Raw genomic sequence first — 21301 nt, 5'->3', positions numbered from 1 at the left:
CAACTAGAGTTCCTGAACCGAGTCATGGTTTGTTGAACGAAGCCAGCTTGGGTCACTGCACTCAATCATGGTTTGTTGAACGAAACCAGCTTGGATGGCGGAGCCAAGTCACGATTTGTTGAATGAAGCCAACTAGAGTTCCTGAACCGAATCATGGTTTGTTGAACGAAGCCAGCTTGGGTCGCTGCACTCAATCATGGTTTGTTGAACGAAACCAGCTTGGCTGGCTGAGCCAAGTCACGATTTGTTGAATGAAACCAACTAGGGTTTCTGAGCCAAGTCATGGCTTATTGAACGAAGCCAGCTTGGGTCGCTGCACTCAATCATGGTTTGTTGAACGAAACCAGCTTGGATGGCGGAGCCAAGTCACGATTTGTTGAATGAAGCCAACTAGGGTTTCTGAGCCAAGTCATGGTTTATTGAACGAAACCAGCTTGGGTTGCTGCACTCAATCATGGTTTGTTGAACGAAACCAGCTCCAGTTGCTGGGCCAAGCTGTTGTTGGATGAATGAAACCCCCTTGGGATAGCTCCTAAACCACCAACCCAGATTTCCAAACTAGGTTTGGGTTCACCCCCAGGGTGCTGCTAAACCCCACCCAAGCCAAACGCATCAGGGTTTATTAACCAGTTTAACGGCTTCCTCGCGGCTTGTGAATGTTTCAACTTCCACTCCTCCTTCCATACCTTCAATCTAACCCTTCGTTGAAGGTGTCCTTTTTTTCCCTCAAAAAAATATGAGAAAATGCATTTATTTCACCCAGGTTGAAGGCTTCCATCAATCCGTTCATCGACTCAACCTTGGCCAACCCAACAAACCCTGTTTTTTTCCTATTTAAAAAAAAAAAAAATGTCTCTTGAGCAGGAATTCAGAGGAGGTAAAACAAATCTAACCTTTGCTTTCTGGGGCCGAGAAATTTGGTGCAAATTTTTTTTCTGCACCGAACTATATCCTACCTTCATCCGGGGCAGGCCCCTTTCTTCCACCGCAATGGGTGTGAACATCAAAACAGCACATCTGGAGGGGGGTTGGGGGAGGAGGAAATGACAGATAGTTAAGTCTGGGGGCAGTGGATGATGGCACTCCAAAACAGGCCATGATAATAACCAATTTGGGGGGAATTGCACCCAGCCGCGATTTTCGTTCTGGCGATGAAAATGGGAAGCCTTGGAAGGCAAGGTCAATGGGGGTAGAGGGCGGACGGGGAAAAACCGTCTGAGGAGATACGAGCTCCATGGCTTTTTGAGGACGTTCTCCAGATGTTCCTGCTGACACGGAAACATCTGTAAACCGGACGCTTAACCTTGTCACCAAATATGTCATTCTACAATGCCTTACCGTTTGTTTTTGGGGGGTACGTGTTATCTGTCTGTTGTCAGGCGTGCCGAAGAAGGAAAAGCTTGGATGGGGTTTGGGGATAGGACTGTACCCCTTGGAGAGAGCGAAGGGGAGGTTGTGGGGGTCTCCGAGGCAAAGAGGCCGAGACCCTCTCGGTGGTCCACCCCGTCCCTTCTCGACATGGTATAGTCTCAGCTGAGCTCAGCTGAGCTGTTCGCTCCATCTTGAGCTTCTCTCGAACGTTGGTTGGACAAGCCATCATTGGAACGACCAGACAGCTTGTCGTGAAGGGTGGAGCCACCCCCACCCCGGTTTGAAACAAACCTGCAGCGTTCGGCCAAGGAAGACCCCCCTCCACCCACCCAACCCCAAGTCATCCATCCTTGCAACGGAGACCCCGTTTTCTTGGTGGGGGGGCGACGATGCCAAAACGACAAGCTTTCCTCCGGAGACTGAGTTTATATTTCTTGGGGGAAAGGAAGGACGAGAAGAAAGGGGGACAAATAAAGGACATCTCGCGGGACGGTGGGTTTTCCACACCAGGACAACATTGGAAGTCACTGTGGTTCCTTTTATTTTTTTTTAATTTTTTTTTCTAACGCCGTTCCTGCCGTGTCGACCATCCTTGATTCCCCGTCGGAGGGAAGAATTCCCAGCTCCTTGGCATTCTGCGAAGACTGAGCGCCGAGGCAAGAAAGAGTTTCTGTACGGCTCGTTTTCTCTCTCTCTCTCTCTTTTTTTTTTCTTCCTTCCTTCCTGTTTTCTAAAAAACAAAACAAAAATTTACGACGACTAAAGGAAAGCATAACCATAGTTTATTTTACCTATGAAATATATTGCTATATTATAAAGGATGAACTCTGTAACCTCCGCATAATCTTTTTTTGTTTGTTTGTTTGTTTTTTTAAAAACTCTGATATGATGGTTTAGAGCAGGGGTCTCCAACCTTGGCAACTTGAAGCCTGGTGGACTTCAACTCCCAGAATTCCCCAGCCGGCAAAGCGAAGCTGGCAGGGGAATTCTGGGAGTTGAAGTCCTCCCAGGCTTCAAGTTGCCAAGGTTGGAGAGCCCTGGTTTAAGAGAACCAGAGGGGGGGGGAAAAGGTTTCTCCCCCCCTGCTAACCCGCATGGTTGGTTCTGGGGTCCAGACGGAAGCTTGGCGGGAGAGGAGAATGGGCTTTGTAGTCCCGCCCGGCTGTTTCAAAACAGAGAATTTTGCTTTCTCCCTCCATCCCTCCTAGTTCTTTCTTTCTTTCCTTCCTGCCTATTTCCCTCCGTTTTCCTTTCTTTCTTCCACCCCTCTTTCTCATTTCCTTCCTTCCTTCCTTCCTTCCTTCCTTCCTTCCTTCCTTCCTTCCTTTCTCCCTCCATCCCTCCTAGTTCTTTCTTTCTTTCCTTCCTGCCTATTTCCCTCCGTTTTCCTTTCTTTCTTCCACCCCCTTTCTCATTTCCTTCCTTCCTTCCTTTCTCCCTCCATCCCTCCTAGTTCTTTCTTTCTTTCTTTCCTTCCTGCCTGCCTGCCTGTTCCTCCCCCCTCCTTCCCTCCCAGCCATCTATCCATCCATCCATCTATCCTAGTCCTTTCCTTCCTGCTGGCCTGTTTCTCCCTTCCTTCCCTCCTTTCCTCCTTCCATCCCTCCTAGTCCTTCCTTTTTTTCTTTCCTTCCTTCCTTCCTGCCTGTTTCTCTCCTTCCTTCCTTCCTTCCTTCCTTCCCTCCTTCCTCCCTCTCTCCTTCCTTCCTCCCATCCCTTCTTCTTCCTCCCTCCCTCCCTTCCATCCATCCTTCCTTCTCCCTCCCTTCCTCCCTCCCTCCCTGTCTTCCTTCCTCCCATCCCTTCTTCTTCCTCCCTCCTTCCCTTCCATCCATCCTTCCTTCTTCCTTCCTTCCTTCCTCCCTCCCATCCCTTCTTCTTCCTCCCTCCCTCCCTTCCATCCATCCTTCCTTCTCTCTTCCTTCCTCCCTCCCTGTTTTCCTTCCTTCTCCACCCCTCCAAACTCACCCAGAGCCCTTTCCAAAGCTGAGCATTAGTGGAAGAGGAAAGGAGAGGAGAGGAGAAGAGAGGAGAGGAGAGGAGAGGAGAGGAGAGGAGAGGAGAGGAGAGGAAAGGAAAGGAAACCAGAAGAGAGAAAAAGAGGGAAGAAATCAGAGGAGAGGAGAGGAGAGGAAAGGAAAGGAAACCAGAAGAGAGAAAAAGAGGGAAGAAATCAGAGGAGAGGAGAGGAGAGGAAAGGAAAGGAAACCAGAAGAGAGAAAAAGAGGGAAGAAATCAGAGGAGAGGAGAGGAGAGGAAAGGAAAGGAAACCAGAAGAGAGAAAAAGAGGGAAGAAATCAGAGGAAAGGAGAGGAGAGGAAAGGAAAGGAAACCAGAAGAGAGAAAAAGAGGGAAGAAATCAGAGGAGAGGAGAGGAGAGGAAAGGAAAGGAAACCAGAAGAGAGAAAAAGAGGGAAGAAATCAGAGGAGAGGAGAGGAAAGGAAAGGAAAAGAAAGGAAACCAGAAGAGAGAAAAAGAGGGAAGAAATCAGAGGAGAGGAGAGGAGAGGAGAGGAAAGGAAAGGAAACCAGAAGAGAGAAAAAGAGGGAAGAAATCAGAGGAGAGGAGAGGAGAGGAGAGGGCCTTCCTCCCTGCTGCCTGCTTAGTAACAGGGCTCCTGCGTTTCCGCCTCTGCCTTTCAAAGCTCTGCTTGGCTGTGTCGGTTCCTCCTTCATCTCCTGAATTCTCCTGCTTTGAATGTGGCTTTAAATAAAAAGCAGAAAGGGAGAGAGAGAAAGAGAGAAAGAGAGAGAGAGCAGCACAGCCAGACGCCATCTTTGTCCCCAGATGTTCGGAACGCCTTGTTCTCTCCAAAGCGAACTCAGCTCCCTTTCCCCCGCCAGCTAGGCCAACCTCTCTTTTCCTTTGTGATTTAAAAAAAATAAATAATAAATAAAGCCATTCCAACAGAGGCCACTGCCACGAACGAGGAGTTCAGTGAGCGGGCCTGCGAAAAAAAAAAAAAAAGAAATCGCTTGGTTCTCCCCCTGCAGTCAGGTAGACTGCCCCTAGGCTGGAAGCTCCTCCGCGGAACGCTCCCCTTTCTCTACCTACGGGTAGTCCTCGGGTTACGACGGTTCGTTTCGCGAAACCGAAGCGGCCACAGGCGCTGAAAAACCAGGGGCTCAAAAGTCAACCCCTTTTTTTTCACGCCGACGGTCGCGCGATCCCCAAAATTCAGACGACTCTCATTTACGACGATCCCCCTTTGGCGACCTTCGTGCAAAGCCAAGTTGGTGGGCGGGGGGGAGAGAGAGAGAGAGAGACAGATTCGCTTAGCGACCTGTTTGCTAATGTAACCACCGTCACGGCGAGCCACTTAAGAAATACGGCGAGGAAGGTCATAAGTACCACGGGGCGAAAGTAAACTTAGCGAGAGGAATTTGGGGTTCAGTGGCGGGGTCACAAGTCGAGGACTACCTGGGTAATTCAACAGCTGGGTTTTTTGAACAAACCTGGAATTAGATGGTGCTAAAAGTGGACGTCTTCCCCTTTCTTTTCCCTTTCTCTGCATACGTTCGATGGCCAACTGACCAGTCACACTGACCTCTAAATGCTCCTCTGTCTTTTAAGACCTGATTGGTGCAGAGCTGAAAGACAGGAGCCCGGTTCCTCCTTCCAGGCCAATCAACAGGGCGGGCAAGCTGTCAATCACGTCACCTGAAATGAGCTAAGGTGTGATTCTTTTGCAGGAAAAAAAAAAAAACAAGAAGATGCCATTTTGGGCCTCTTTTCTGGGACTACAAATCCCAGCTGCCCCTTCTCCCAGTCTGTGAGGCCCATGTGCCAGCGCTGCCAGGAAGGACCCCCCTCCCCATTGTTTCCCCCCCCCCCTTGCACCCCAGAACCAACCATGCTTTGATTCCAAACTCAATGGCTTTAACCTGTTCACTGTAAAACCAACAAAAAAAAAAAATGTAAAAACTTAACAAAAAGAAGTGCCTTGGATTTTAATCTTACAGAGGTGGGGTCTCTAGATCTTGATGTTTTGCAGGGGTATCAAGTCGCGTAGACACCCAGGTGGGAAGAAAATGCACAGGAGAAAAATAATAATAATAATAATAATATGGATGTGACTGATAACCCTTATATATATATAAAGGCTTTGAAATCTTCCTGTCTTCTCTTCTTTATTTCTCGCTCTCTCTTTTTTTCCCCCTGTGTTTCCTTTGGTGTTTTTTTTTAAAGCCCATCAGACTTGATTGATAGATGGATCCCTTCGGGCGCCTTTTAAGACATATGAAGGGGAGGAGGAGGAAGAGGAGGAGGAGAAGGAGAAGAGGAGGTGGGGAAGTGGAGGGGGAGGAGAGGGGGAGGAGGAGAAAGGAGGAGGAGGAGGAGGAGGAGGAGGGAGGAGGAGGAGGAGAAGGAGGAGAGGGGGAGGAAGAGAAGGGGGAGGAGGAGAGGAGGAGGTGGGGAAGTGGAGGAGGAGGAGAAGGAGAGGAGGAGGAAGAGAAGGGAGAAGGAGAACGAGAGGAGGAGAGGGGGAAGTGGAGGAGGAGGAGGAGAAGGAGAGGAGGAGGAGAAGGAGAAGAGGAGGTGGGGAAGTGGAGGAGGAGGAGAGGGGGAGGAGGAGGAAGGAGGAGGAAGAGAAAGAGGAGGAGAAAGAGAAGAGGGAGGAGGAGGAGGGAGAAGGAGAGGAGGAGGTGGGGAAGTGGAGGAGGAGGAAAAGGAGGAGAGTGGGAGTAAGAGAAGGGGGAGAAGGAGAGGAGGAGGAAGAGAAGGGAGAAGGAGAAGGAGAGGAGGAGAGGGGGAAGTGGAGGAGGAGGAGGAGGAGAAGGAGAAGAGGAGGAAAAGAAGGGAGAAGGAGAAGGAGAGGAGGAGAGAGGGAAGAGGAGGAAGAAAAGTGGAGGAGGGGAGGAGGAGGGGGTGGAGGAGGAGAGGAGGAGGAAGAGAAAGGAGAAGGAGGAAGAAAGGGGGAGGAGGGGAGGGGGAGGAAGAGGAGGCGAAGGAGAGGAGGAGGAAGAGAAGGAGCGAGAGGAGGAGAGAGGAGGGAGGAAGAAGAAGAAGGACTGTTAGAAAGGAGAAACTTCCTAACAGTGAGGACCTTTAACCCGTGGAACAGCTTGCCACCAGAAGTTGTGGGATGCTCCATGCCTTGGGAAAGGAATCATTCAAAATTGAAAAATGTGAGGACAAAGAAGAGAATTTGGTATGAAATCAGGCAGGCGGGTGAGAAGGTGGGTGGGTGGATTTATGGGTAGACAAAAAGAATAGCTCCCCTTTCTTTAGTGGGCCACCGCAGCGAGCCAACGTGCCGAAGGAACCGAAGGGCAGCCCCTTTCCCCTCCTTCGTTTTCGGCCAACAAACCGAGATAATGTGGGTTATAAAGGAGCCATCTTAATGCCGAGCTTTGCATCGAGGGAAAAGGGGATTTTAAAGCTATAAATGGGGGGGGGGCTTATGGGGGGGGCGAAGGAGGACTGTGGTGGGATTGGCCACAGAGAAAATTGTGGGTGCACAACTTTTTTGGGGGGGTTGTGGGGGCTGTCAGAGGTGCCTGTTTCCCTATAGACTGAGACGGAAGACGAGAGAGAGAGAGAGAGACCGAAGCCAAAAGAAAAGATCAATCTTGAGCTTATTTGAGTGGCTGCTGGTTGTATTGAAATTCAACAATACTGAATAACAAGAGTCGGAAGGGACCTCGGAGGTCTGCTAGTCGTACCCCCTATGCCCTTTCAGACAAATGTCTGTCCCATTTCTTCTTAAAAGCCTCCAGCGATTCTGGTGGCAAGCTGTTCCACTGATTAATGACTCTAATTGTCAGGGAATTTCTCCTTCGTCCCAGATTGCTTCTCTCCTTGGTGAGTTTCCATCCATTGCTTCTTGTCCTGCTTTCGGGTGCTTTGGAGAAGGGGTGGGTCCCCCTTTTTCTTTGGGGCAGTAGCCCCTGAAATATTGGAAGGCCGCTACTCCTTCTCTTTGTTAAACTAGACATTCTTATTTCCTGCAACCCATTTCCCCCCTTTTTTTTTTAATGCTTTCTCTCCAGGACAATATTGAATTTTGAGCGGTCCTCACCATCGCTTCAAAACTACGATTTGGAAATATTGTGGGGGGGGGTTGTTGTTTTCTTGGCCTGGAGATGTTCCGCCTTCCCCTAAGGCCGCTAAGAATCAAAGCAGATGGTGGCTTCATGTCCCTCAATCACTTTTGGCTTTTTAGCTCTCTCTCCCCCCCCCCCCCTGAATGTCTCTGAATAAGGCAGATTCCCTTTGGGAAAACCCGAGGAGATTAAACCTGTTTATTGGTGGCGAGAGAAGGCAGCGCCATGTTTTATTCATTAAAGGAAACTAGTGGCCGTGCTAAAGAAGAGGGAGATAGAAAGAGAGAGAGAGAGAGAGAGAGAGAGAGAGAATAAAGATAGATAGATGATATAGATGATAGATAGAGAGATAGAGAGATGATAGATAGAAGATAGATAGATAGATAGATAGATAGATAGATAGATAGATAGATAGATAGAAGATAGATAGAAGATAGAAGATAGATAGATAGATAGAAGATAGATAGAAGATAGAAGATAGATAGATAGATAGATAGATAGATAGATAGATAGATAAATAGATAATAGATGATAGAGATGGATAGAGATGGATAGAGAGATAGATAGATGATAAATAGAAGATAGATAGATAGATAGATAGATAGATAGATAGATAGATAGATAGATAGATATGGATAGAGAGAGAGAGAGAGAAAGAGGATAAAGATAGATAGATGATAGAGAGATAGAGAGAGAGAGAGATAGAAGATATATAGAGAGAGATGGATATAGAGAGAGAGAGGATAAAGATAGATGATATAGATGATAGAGAGATAGATAGATGATAGATAGATGATAGATAGAAAGATAGATAGATAGATAGATAGATAGATAGATAGATAGATAGAGATAGAGATGGATAGAGAGAGAGAGAGAGAGAGGATAAAGATAGATGATAGAGATAGATAGATGAGATAGGATAGATATATGATAGAAGATAGATAGAGAGAGAGATGGATAGAGAGAGAGAGAGAGAGGATAAAGATAGATAGATGATAGAGATAGATGATAGATAGATAGATAGATAGATAGATAGATAGATAGATAGATAGAGATAGAGATGGAGAGAGAGAGAGAGAGAGAGAAAGAGGATAGAGATAGATGAGATAGGATAGATATATGATAGATAGAAGATAGATGATAGAGATAGATGATAGAGCTAGATAGCAGATAGATAGATGATAGATAGATGATAGAAGATAGAGATAGATGATAAAGATAAAGATAGATAGATAGATAGATAGATAGATAGATAGATAGATAGATAGATAATTTCCATGAAAAATAAGCATTGGGGAAAGTCCTCCTGCTATTGTTCTATTAATTGTCTTTTGATATCCATCTCACTGTAAGCTGAAAGGGGAGGGTATTCAGATATTAACAAGGTTCAGGCAGGCTTGTTGAACAAACCACCATGGCTGGAATGGGGCTGACTGTCAAGCCAGCAGCCCAGATTTATGAACTGTGGTAGCTTTCCACGGTTTATTCTATACGCGATACAGGTAGGCCTCGGCTTACGACCATAATTGAGCCTAAAAATTCGTGGCTCACTTAAAAACCTTGATCAGCAATGGAAAAGTCTGGCCCCAATTTATAAGGGCTATAATGCATACGAACTTCTACTGAAGGAGCAACGTGTCTCTACTGAGATGCTGTCCGTGGTCCTGAAACGTATTTCTTTGCAACCCAATTGGACCACTTTTTTTCATGGCTGCTTTCTTTCGATTCATTCAATTTCTCTTCCACGCTTGTCCGGTTTCAAACCTGCTTTTCATTTGGGGCTCCTTCCGGCTGAAAACAAGATCCACCCTGCCACCTGAGATCTCTTCTGGAACATCCGCAGCTTCCGTGAAAGATGCTAATTTTTTTTTTTTTTTTCGTTTCCTTCTCTTGAAACCTCAGCCGAGGGAGAGAACCGTTTTTTTTTCTCTCTTCCTTGCTGTTGCTGAAAAGAGCAAGCGATGAACGGTGGTGGGATTTCCAGAGGGGAAAAGGGCAGGAACGCAAAGCAGGTGTTAGATCTATTCTTGACTGAAATGTCACCAACAATTACTTGTCTCTGGGTGGAGAGACTGCAATGAAAAGACAAGCACGTTCCTTCTCTCTTTTTTTCCCCAGATTAGGATGCTTTCCCAGAGATGGATGGATGGATAGACTGACAGATAGATAGATAGATAGATAGATAGATAGATAGATAGATAGATAGATAGAAAAATAGATAGATAGAAAAAATAGATAGATGATAGATAGATAGATAGATAGATAGATAGATAGATAGATAGATAGATAGAAAATAGATAGATAGAAAAAATAGATAGATTATAGATAGATCGATAGATAGATAGAAAAATAGATAGAAAAATAGATAGATGATAGATAGATAGATAGATAGATAGATATAGAGAAAGATAGATGATTTAGATTGAGATAAAAATATAGATGATATAGATGATATAGATGATATACATTGATGATAGATGATAGATAAATGATAGATAGAAAGATAATGATATATTGAGATAAAGATATATATATGATATAGAGATAATAGAGGGAGAAAGATAGATGATAGATTGAGATAAAGATAGATAGATAGATAGAGATAGATATGATAGAAAGATATATAATATATTGAGATAAAGATAGATATAAAGATAGATAAATGTAAAGATAGATATCTATCATATATAGATGATATATTGAGATGATAGAGAGATGATAGAGATAAAGATAGATATAGAGATGAGAGAGATAAAGATGATATATTGAGATAAAGATATAGATGAGATAGATGATTGATTGATTGATAGAGATGAGAGACAGAGAGAGATGATATATTGAGATAGAAAGAGATGAGAGAGAGAAGAGATGAAAGATAGATGATAGATTGAGATAGACAGATATGATATAGATTATATATATATATATATACACACACAGAGACAGAGAGATATATAATATAGATGATAGATTGAGATAAAAATATAGATTATATAGATGATATATAGATGATAGAGATAGATTGATATAGATGATTGATTGAGGTAAAGATAGAGATGATAGAGATGATAGAAAGATAGATAGATAGAAAGATACGTGATAGAAAGAGAGAGAGATTTCAATGAATGTCTTGAGAGTTTAGGAAGGTGCCGTGTTCAGAACATACCACAGATTTGGGAAGTTCGCTCGTTTCATCGGAGCTGCCGGGATCCTTATGACCTTCAAGCCAGAAAAATCCACCTTGAATCAGGCACCCCTATAGCATCCATAATCCCTGGGCCCAGTGCAGAGTTTCCCCCCGTTATTCACCTTTCTCTTCCCACTGATACGTTGCTTTCTTGACGAAGGGCTCTGGGAGCCCGTTGACCAATTATCCTGATAGCCTGAAGAGCTCAATCTGCTGGAAGGCAATGGCCCAGCCTGATGGGCTCTTAGCATCTCAGGGCCTGGGTCCAAGCAGGGGCCGTTTAGCGTCTTAGGAATTTGGCTATTGACCCGTCTAAACGGGTCCAAAGGAACAGTTTGTATTTCAGAGCAGAATGCGAATTTCCGCCTGCCAAACGTCTGCCATCCAGCGGGCATAATTCAGAAGCAGGGAAAAAAAAAAAAAAGAAATTGGTTCCTGCCAAGGCAAGCTTTAATCATCAAGGCAAGTTTGATCGTTCAAGACAGAAAACCAAAATAAAATAAAATTGTTTTGCTCTGAAAGTCAGCGGTCCGAGCAAAAAAAATCCAGCCCTGAGAATCAAGAGATTCCCTGGTTTTGAAAAAGGCGGCACAGCTTCATAGCCAAACCTGGGTGGTTTCGCTTGCGGGGAGGCGATCTTCTAGTCCTCATGAAGGAGACGTGGAATACGTAGCCGGGGTGGGGTGGGGGAAAAAAACGAGGAGCATGGAAGAAGGAGCAATGAATGATACCCAAGTGGCTTGTCTCATTCGGAGAATTCAAAAAGATTTGAAAGAAAAAAACAGCACGACGCAGAAATAAATATTGGGCACCAAAAAAAAGTAATATATATTATTATTATTCTTTTTAAATGCATGATTTAAAATTTTAAAGAGCCCTTGGAGGTGAAGGGCAAAGGAAAAAGTCATTTCAACCCCTTTTCCTCTAGGTCACCAAATCCAAGGCAACCTCTTTAGGGAGAGATTTGAACACTGATGGGTATAAAGTTGACAAAAAGAGGCCTTTAGAGGGCATCTAGACTACTCGGTGAAATAGCTGTGATTCTCCCTTTGGGAAATCCCTACCGTCCACCTTGTCGCCTTCCTTAAACCATGATTATTGGGTGTCTTGTATGGGCCATAATCGTAGCCCCAGGATCAGGTATCAATTGTGGCTGTGCGAGAGTGCGATGTGTGTTTAAGGCAGGGTGACTTTCTGACCTTTTTCTCTTTCTTTCTCATTTTCTTTGCTTTTCTTTCTTTTCCTTCCTTTCTCTTTTCTCTTCTTTCTTTCACTTTCTCTTAATTTATTTTTCTTCCTCCTTCTTTCTTTCTATTTCTCTCTCTCCCTTTTTTCTTTTCTTCTTTCACTTTTTTTTTACCTTTCTCTTTGTCATTTTGTTTCTTTCTTTCTTTTTCCTTTTCTTGCTTTCACTTTTTTTCTTTCTTCCTGACTTTTTCTCATTTTCTTTCCTTTTCTTTCTCGCTTCCTTTTCTTTTTTTCCTCTTTTCTTTCTTTCTCTCCCCTTTTTTCTTCTTTCACTTTTTTCCTTTCTCTTTGTCATTTTCTTAGTTTTTTTTTCCTTTTCTTTCTTTCTTCCTGACTTTTTTCTCTGACTTTCTCATTTTCTTTCTTTTCTTTCTCGCTTCCTTTTCCTTTTTTCCTCTTCTTTCTTTCTCTTTCTCTTAATTTTTCTTCCTTTTTTTTCTTTCTCTTTTCTTTCTTTCTCTTTTCCTTTCTCTTCTTTTTCACTTTCTTTTTCTTTCTTCCTCTTTGTCTGTGTGTGCATGTCTCTCTCTCTCTCTCAACTCATCAACTTTCAACTCATCCCAGAACCCTAACCCACTGAAATTTCCTTTTCTTCAAAAACGCACCCTGACTCTATCACAATTTCTATGTGGCTGACAGTGTAACAGATCATCATCATCATCATCATCATCATCATCATAATCTGGGTTGTTCCCAAACCTCAGATCGTTCCAACTTTCTTTATCTGGACTCTCTATAAACGATTACAAATCCCATTTTTCTCTGCCAAAGACTCATCTTGAATACCAGGTTAAGGATGCCAAGAATGAGACGAAGCCTTCCCTATCATCCCCAGCCAGCCCCATCCTGGTTAAGGAGGATGAGAGGTGTAGTCCAACTGCTTGATGGGTGCCAAGAGTCCTTTTCAAAGCACCAGGTGAATAGACAGAACAAGGCAGAGTTGAGGGTTGGCCAATGCTGCCACCTGGTGGCCAAAAGAAGAAACATAACAGCCATCTAACAGCTGGATGACCTTAAAATCATGGAGAAGGGGGGGGACATTTCCCCCCCCCCCCCGAGACCCTGCCCCAATTCTGTGTGAATTTAGCTTGGCGCAACTGTCCACCCCAAACCCCACTCAATTTGGCAGTGGATGTACCATCCATTGGGGGGGGGCTGCTAACCAGTGTCTTAACACCCCCATTTACAATAACACAGTCCTCAATTTAAAATCATTCGTTTAGTGACCGTTTGATGTTACAACGGCACTGCATAAAAGAGTCTTACGACCGAACCCCGCCCTCACGACCTCACAGCGTCAACACAGTGGGGGTAGCAGGCTGCCCAGGCAGGCTAGAAAGGATCTAACTTAACGGGAATGGGGTCTACTAGGATTCCCCTCCCCATAAGCCACGATTGTAGGCTTGTGAGATCCAAGAGAGGGTTTTTAAGCCTTAGAGAGGAGCAACAAGCCACAATCAGCCTTCGGATTTTAAGCGCCAGATGGCAAATTACATGGTTATTTACCGGAAAATGAGCCAACACCCCTCCATCTGTTTGATGCCAGGCGTTTTCATGCTAATCGGATTAAGTTACTGTCATGGTTTAGGAAGAAAACGAGTGCAAATGAATCGGGAGGGGGCAAATTAAGCCCTTGAGGGGGGGTCATTCTCTCCCCCACCCCTCCTTCTTCTCATGTTTTAGATCAAAGCAAAAGAGGAATTTAATTCCTCTTAATTCTCCCCAGGCTCAAGGTCGACTCAGCCTTCCATCCTTTCTAAGGTGGGTAAAATGAGGACCCGGTTTGTGGGGGCAATAAGCTGACTTTGTATAAAAATATACAAAAGTACAAAGGCTATTGCTTGAAGCACTGTAAGCCGCCCTGAGTCTCCGGAGAAGGGCGGCATATAAAAATAAATAAATAAAAATAAAATAAATAAAAAAATGAAGCATGGGTGGGATTAAACCCAGTTTGTTTGCAAAGGGGAAAACGCCTTAAAAAATGATTAGATTTGGGAAGGGCTGCTTTTAAGCTCCTGGGAAAATAACTTTTTTTGTTTCTGGGTAAAGGGAAAAAAGGGAGGAGGGGGCGGGCAGGAATAAGAATCCCCCCCCCAATTTTGGATGATGCTGATGGCAAAGGGGAAGCTCTGATTAGTCAAAAACAAGCCAGGTTGAGCCTCAAGAGTAGATTTGAAACAGGGTTTCTTAATTTTGGCTCCTTTAAGATGGGTGGACTTCAACTCCCAGAATCCCCCAGCCAGCATCCTTAAAAGTCTATATTTAACGTCTATATTATTATGAACATGTGAATGATTTTTTAAATGTTATCTAATTCTGGGTTTTATTTAATTGACCAAACTAAGTAATAATTTTAATTAGCAATTTTATGATGTTTGTGTGTCTATATTTTTCTTGACTGTACACCGCCTTGAGTCCTACGGGAGAAAGGCGGTATAGAAATATAATAAATAAATAAATAATAAATAAATAAATAAATAAATAAATAAATAAATAAAGCATGCTGGCTGGGGAATTTCAGATTCAGAATAAAGAGAGTGGGAAGGGACCTTGTAGGTCATCTAGTCCAACCCCTCACCCAAGCAGGAATTCAGTTATGGGAGTTGTAGTCCACTCATCTTAAAAGGGGAACACTGAAAAAAAAAACGGAAGCAAAAAGGATGTTTTTAAGGAGCTGCTGATTTTTGGCGGCTGGGGATGGACTCCAGCTCCCATCATCCCCAGCTCATCTGTCAATTCAAGATCCGTCCTTGGTCCCTCTATGGTTTTTATATGCTTTTAATCTATTTTTTTATAGTGCATTCTCTTTTTATGTCCCTTTTTTATATTATTATGTGCCACCCCGAGTTATGTCTGGGAGATGGTGGCCATATCATCCATCGATCAATGAAGATGTGACAGCGGTGGGATTGCAACTCCCATCATCCTCTGCCAGCCTAACTATTAAAATCTATTTATTCCTTTATTCTGCAAAGTGACTCTGGTCAGCTTACAATTAAACTTGCTCCCCTTCTCAACCCCATCCAAGGCATTGGGTCCCTTCTCTCTTTTGGACCACAACACCCAGCATGTCCCTCTCTAAGAGGTTAAAAAAACAGGCTGAAGAGTGGAGGGTGGAGGATGGATCTTGTAGTCCACGTTATCTAGGCCATAGACGTATCAGGGGACCACCCCCGGGTTTAAAAATCCTCTTTTCCCGCCGGTTTCCAAGGCCTGAGGTAGACTTCTCCTAACCCTGGAGGCTCCATTTCCATTTCCTCAGAGGAGCCCGCCAAGAGCGCTCTGCGGTTGCCATGGCGAAGCGCCACGCCCCCGTCTCTGACGTCAGAGCGGAGGGAGGAGGGAGAACGAGGGGCATCGTGTGTGCCGCGCGCTCCGCGTGACGCAATCACTCTGCGCCCTCCCCCCCCACCCAGGCACGGCGGGGCTGAGGAAATAAAGAAGAAAGCGGGGCGGCCTCCCTTTCCATTGCCGTCGCCACCGGGATTGGGAGTGGTGAGTCGGCTCCCCGGTTGGTGCCGGGAGGGCGGCGGGGAAAGCGAGGCGGCGACGGTCGCATGGCGGGTGGGGGGGGGAAGGAAAAAAAAAAAGCGGACGGGGAGAAAAGCGGCGCGGATTGAGCGGGAACGCGTCGCCGCGAGGTACGCATGCGCGGGGCCGGGAGAGCGGGGCCGGTGGGCCGCGTCGCGCGTGCGCAGTAGCGAGGAAGATGGTTTTCCCCCCCCTCGTTTGGGTCCCTCTTCTGCTCTGATGGACTCGCTCGCGCATGCGCATCGGCACTGCGTCCCGCAAGCCTACAGGGGGGCGGGGATGAGCCCGCCCCCCTCCGGCTGCATTTCCCCAACCTGGCGCCCCCTGCTCCCATCCTCCGCAGGGGTGAGGGTTGCAACCCAGCTCTTGGAGAGGGGAGGGGGCTGAGGTTGGGGGGGGGTGGAGGGGAGTCACTGCAAAGGATGGGGGGGTCGTACCCAATATAAATGGGGAGGAGATTTGCATGCAATATATATGCATGCAATATATATATATTGCAATATGCATGCAATATGAAGGATAATAGTGTTAGGATCCCGGGCAGCACCAACCCCCCCCAATAGGTGCAATAGGTGTCAAATTCAAATTTAGCAGGGCTGGGCAAATGCGGCCCTTTTACAACCTGCGGACTTCAACACCCAGAATTCCTGAGACAGCCAAGCTGTCTCAGGAATTCTGGGAGTTGAAGTCCGCAGGTTGTAAAAGGGCCACATTTGCCCAGCCTTGGATTAGTGTATCTTTAAAAAGAAAAAAAAAAACCAGGGGAAACTACCGTCTCCATCATCCCCATCCAGCAGGGGACGGTGGAGAGTGTAGTCCAGCAGCAACAGAAGGCTCAAAATTTGGGTGGAAAAATCCGATGCCTTGTTGGCTTTAAAATGCCATTGGAAACGAGGGAAGAGGTCAGGTTTGCCCTCTTCAAAGATGGCGCCGGCGGGCCCGGGCGAAGGCCGCGGGTCGCGCTCTCCAAGACGTCATCGCTGCTCGCCCGCGCTGGTCCCGCACAATAGAGGCGGCTTTCCTTCGGCGGCGCCAGGCGGACCCGCCGAAAGGGGAGGGGAGAGGAGGTAAGGCCGGGGCCGGGGCCGGTGGGAGCGAAAGGCCCGCCTGGGAGGGATGGGAAGCCGCAGCAGGCCTTGGGGGGTAGGGGTGGGGGGCGTCTGCCCGGCTCCTCCAGGCCTAAATGGGCATTGCAAGTCCATTCAATGCAAGTCTCAATGCAGTGCGATGCAATCAGTTCCTAGATTTTTATGTGCTTGGTTTTTATTGACTCCTAAGGCTGGAAGGGGATCCTGGAGGTCTTCTAGACCGACCCCTCGCTCAGCGCAATCCCATGCAGTAAATAGATTTGATGTGCTTGGTTTTTATAGAATCTTAGGGCTGGAAGGGGCCTTGGAGGTCTGCTAGTCTGACCCCTTGCTCAGTGCAATTCCATGCAGTTCATGGAGTTATATGCTTGGTTTTTATAGAAACTTAGGGCTGGAAGGGATCCTGGAGGTCTGCTAGACCGACCCCTTGCTCAGTGCAATTCCATGCAGTTCATGGAGTTATATGCTTGGTTTTTATAGAATCTTAGGGCTGGAAGGGGCCTTGGAGGTCTGCTAGTCTGACCCCTTGCTCAGTGCAATTCCATGCAGTTCATAGATTTATGTGCTTGGTTTTTATAGAATCTTAGGGCTGGAAGGGGCCTTGGAGGTCTGCTAGTCTGACCCCTTGCTCAGTGCAATCCCATGCAGTAAATAGATTTTATGTGTTTGGTTTTTATAGAATCTTAGGGCTGGAAGGGGCCTTGGAGGTCTGCTAGTCTGACCCCTTGCTGAGCGCAATTCCATGCAGTTCATGGATTTATATGCTTGGTTTTTATAGAATCTTAGGACTGGAAGGGACCTTGGAGGTCTGCTAGTCTGACCACTTGCTCAGTGCAATTCCATGCAGTTCATGGAGTTATATGCTTGGTTTTTATAGAATCTTAGGGCTGGAAGGGACCTTGGAGGTACAGTGTATGCTGTACAGTGCAGCGCAACCCGGCATGGACCACCACACAGCGAAGGAAAGGACACAGGTCTCTCCCACTCCACGTCTTTCAGCCCCTTATCCCGCCCGTGCTTGCTTGCAAGTAAAGCCCACATGTGGATTTCCCCCCCCCCCATGGAACCTCCAAGTCTGGCAGCAGACTATCTGATTCTCCGGGAAGGATATCTTATCGCAAAAGGAATGCATTGAACGTGGTAGACTTTTGTTGCTGTCTTCATCTCTTTATCTTAATTTACAGACTGTCCTTTGTGCAGATTGAATCCCAAATAGTTAATCCATTTTAAAGTTGTTGTTGTTGTTATTGTTGTTGTTTAATTCCTCCTGTCCGGGATTTTTTGTAAATCCACTTTTGGTCTTGCTCAGACTAAATACTCCAACCTTCTGTTTCTTATAGCAGCCAACTAATGACTTCTGAGAAGTGGCCTCTCTTTTAGAGGAGCTCCTAGTTTTTCAAGGTAGAGCACCTCTACAGCTAGAGGTTCCATTGAGCTAGTATGAATTGGATACGTGCTTTGAGGACGGTGTTAGGAAGAATTTTAGAATTCTTCTTAAAGATAAAGGAAGATCTTTTTTTTTTTTCCTTTGATAAGAAAATGACGTTGTTGGGCCTTGGCGATGAACTCCCCAACTCCCTCCGTGTGTTTGGAAGCGCCGTGAATAACTTTTAAGCCTGACTAGTTTGGCTCAGTGGCTAAGACGCTCAGCTTGTCGATCAAGAAAGTTCGGCAGTTCGAATCCCTAGTAGGAGTCTCCTGCGTGAGCAGGGGGTTGGACTAGATGACCTCCAAGGTCCCTTCCAACTCTGTTACTGTTACTTCCCTCCCAGTTGTTTATTATTTATTTATTATATTTCTATACCGCCTTTCTCCCGTAGGACTCAAGGCGGTGTACAGTCAAGAAAAATATAGACACACAAACATCATAAAATTGCTAATTAAAATTATTACTTAGTTTGGTCAATTAAATAAAACCCAGAATTAGATAACATTTAAAAAATCATTCACATGTCCCCCCCCCCCATCAAACAAGGGAAGTGTGCGCTAACAGTACCTGTAATGAAATTTCATCCGCCTGGCTCAAATAACCGGGCAATTTAGACCAAGCGCAGAAGGTGTTCTCAGTTGGCCGTGTTAGACGAGTGCAATGAACCGGAGCGGGGAGGTTTTCTGAGTGTGTTTCTCTAGGGACAGGTGTGTTTGTGCATGCATGTGTGCGAGGTCGGAGAATGAGAGAGAAAAAGGAACGGGCAGGCTCGCTCGTACAGGTGCGTCTTGCCAATGGACTCGTGAAAGTCAAGTTTTGCCAAAAGAGGTAGTCCTCGACTTAACGACCGCAATTGAGCTGTTGCTAAGTGAGACGGTTGTTAAGTGAGATGGTTGTTAAGTGAGATGGTTGTTAAGTGAGTTTGGGGGGCCCCTTTTGCGACCTTTCACGCCACTGTGGTTCAGGGAATCGCTGCCGTCGTTAAGTTAGGAACTTGGGTTGTTAAGTGAATCCGTCTTTCCCCCCTTGACTTTGCTTGTCAGAAGGTCGCAAAAGGGAAACGTGTCACCCCCGGGGACGCTGCGACCGTCGTATATATGAGCCAGTAGCCACGCATCTGAATTTGGTCCCATGATCATGGGGGGGGTGGATGCTGCGGTGGTCGTAAGTGTGGAGAAACGGTCATCAGTCACTTTTTTCAGTGCCGTTGTAACTTGGAACGGCCACTAAACGGATTGTTGTAAATCAAGGACTACCTGTACAGTAGATCCGGTTAGCGGTTGAGGCACCAAGCCAATCCCAGTCTAATTTAAGGCAGGATTAGAACTCACAGTCGCCTAGTTTTTAGCCTAACATCTTAACCAAAAAACTTAAGTTTTTGACTTAACCTCGTCAATCTCCCCGCCCCGCCCCCCTCTCTCTCTTTTTGAATTGCCTAGCTCTGTCTTCCTGTTTCCTCTGCAACAACAACCTTGCAAGGTAGCTTGGGCTGAGTGTGATCCGCCCAAAGACCCCTCCCCATTAAAAAAATATCGTAGGGAAAAGAATTGTGTTAATTTAACGGCAGCGAAGGATGGCGAGCCTATCGGAAGCCTCCCGCTCGAACCGGGTTGGGGGGGGGGTTGGACTAGAGGACCTCCAAGGGTCCCTCCCGCCCTCCGTGAATCTTTCCCGAGAACAGGTTTCTCACAAAGCTGCTGCCTCTTTGATAAAATTCGTGAGACAAGAAAGTAGCTACTACTATAAATTCTGGCAGTTTTTCCATGGCTGAGGGTGGACTTATTAACCCTTGGATTTTCTGTCCAGGTGAGTGTATAAAACCTGGACACTCACCTGTACAGGTAGGAAGGCCGGTGGATGCTCTTGAGGGTAGCCTTATTAACCCTTGGATTTTCTGTACAGGTGAGTGTATAAAACCCAACAGTTTAACACTCACCTGTACAGGTAGGAAGGCCGGTGGATGCCCTTAAGTGAGGTTGTCGGGTTCAGTTGTGGCTTACGCAAGTCCCCGGCCATCAGTGAGGTCTTTGGTTATCTTCCACGCCTCTCGGTTTACACCTGGACAGGTGAGCCTGTTATTTGAACTTGTTAACCAATACCGGGGAAAGAAAGTTTATGCTCTTCTGTTTACAGCTGTCCGTCATGCGTTGTGATAATATCTCCGGATCAATTCAGGCTCCTTGGCGCCCCGGAGGCTGCGATCTTGAGATCACGGTCTGTGTTAAGAGGGTATTGTGAGGAGGGGGGTTATATCAGGACCCTGAATGTCGGGTAGGATATTCTGAATTTTAGAACGGCCGAATCCAAGAAAGGGATTCCATTTTTACTTTTTAATCCTAAATCCAAGAACGTCGTTTCATTTTCTTTTAACCCTAAATCCCAAGAATTTTTATTTATTTATTTACTTAATTAAACTTATATACCGCCCTTCTCCCCAGGGGGACTCAGGGCGATGGACAGCCAGAAATTAAAACACATATAGTACAAAAGTTCAGAAAAAACTAAAATAGATTAAATAAGCGGCATTACCAATTTAAAACCCCAAATCTACAAAATCAAAAAATTCCCAATTTAAAACCCAAAAAACCAATAAAATTAAAAGATTAAAAGATTAATCTTTAAAAATCCCCATTAAAAATGCCGTTGGAATCTTTTTTTCCCCCTAAATTCAAGAATTTAATTTTTTTATCCTAAAGCCAAGTTTTTAAATCCTAAATCCAAGAATGTGACTGATTTTTTTTAAATCCTCAATCCCAAATTCAAAGAGTTTAATCTTTTTTAATCCAAAATCCAAGAATAGAATTTTTAAGTTTTTAAATCCTATATCCAAGAATGTAATTTTAATTTTTTTAAAAATCCTAAACTCGTGTAGTCCTCAATTTACAACCACAATTTAGCCTCCAAATTTCTGTTGTTAGGCGAAACATTTGTTAAGTGAGCGTTGCCCCATGTTATGACAACCGACTCTCATTTATGACGGGTTACCAGTCAGTGTCCGGGGGGAGGGTCACGTGATTTCCTGAATTTCTCTGAACAACCGCGGCAAGAAACGTAAAACGGGGAAGATTCACTTAGCTGTCTCGCTGAGCAACGGAAATCTTGGGCTCGACGGTTGGTCGTAAATTGAAGACCATCTGTGCTCAGCGTGCAAAGATATGGGGTTTTCCCAGGCCTGAAAGGAGTGTGTTTTATGTACGTATTTGTGTGTCGGTGTGTCTTTTTGCCTTTTCTTGCACTGGCACCTCCGCAAATCCTGTAACTCGTGTCATTTTTTCAGTGCCCCCAAACAGCAGCCGTTAAACGAGCCGTAATTCGAACAGGCCGTTAAATGGGGTCACAAACCGAGGACTGCCTCCCCTCCCGTTTCCACGCGATCCCCTAATTTATATGAGAACCCAT

General features: G+C 45.6%; 2 protein-coding genes across 4 annotated transcripts in view; both read left to right on the top strand.

Moving 5' to 3' along the window:
• KCNN3 (potassium calcium-activated channel subfamily N member 3) overlaps positions 1–16395 on the top strand; it is a 39145-nt gene extending 22750 nt beyond the window's left edge. The window contains exon 5 of the mRNA XM_070951482.1: positions 16183–16395. Coding sequence (XP_070807583.1) covers positions 16183–16395 — 213 coding nt within the window. The remainder of the gene's footprint in view (positions 1–16182) is intronic.
• The window catches only part of ADAR (adenosine deaminase RNA specific), a 27474-nt gene continuing 21435 nt past the window's right edge, over positions 15263–21301 (top strand). Inside the window, exon 1 of one of the 3 annotated variants that reach the window (XM_070951437.1) lies at positions 15263–15349. The gene's annotated coding sequence lies outside the window, so the exon portion shown is untranslated. Of the gene's footprint in view, positions 15350–15707; positions 15731–16403; positions 16453–21301 lie in introns of those variants that run through there. The other 2 variants (XM_070951439.1, XM_070951438.1) reach the window with 2 other exon arrangements.

Source organism: Pituophis catenifer, unplaced genomic scaffold (assembly GCF_029215685.1).
Source record: "Pituophis catenifer annectens isolate HBS135680 unplaced genomic scaffold, rPitCat1.0.hap2 SCAF_10, whole genome shotgun sequence".
NCBI lineage: Eukaryota > Metazoa > Chordata > Lepidosauria > Squamata > Colubridae > Pituophis > Pituophis catenifer.
This window is presented reverse-complemented; position numbering and strand designations above follow the sequence as displayed.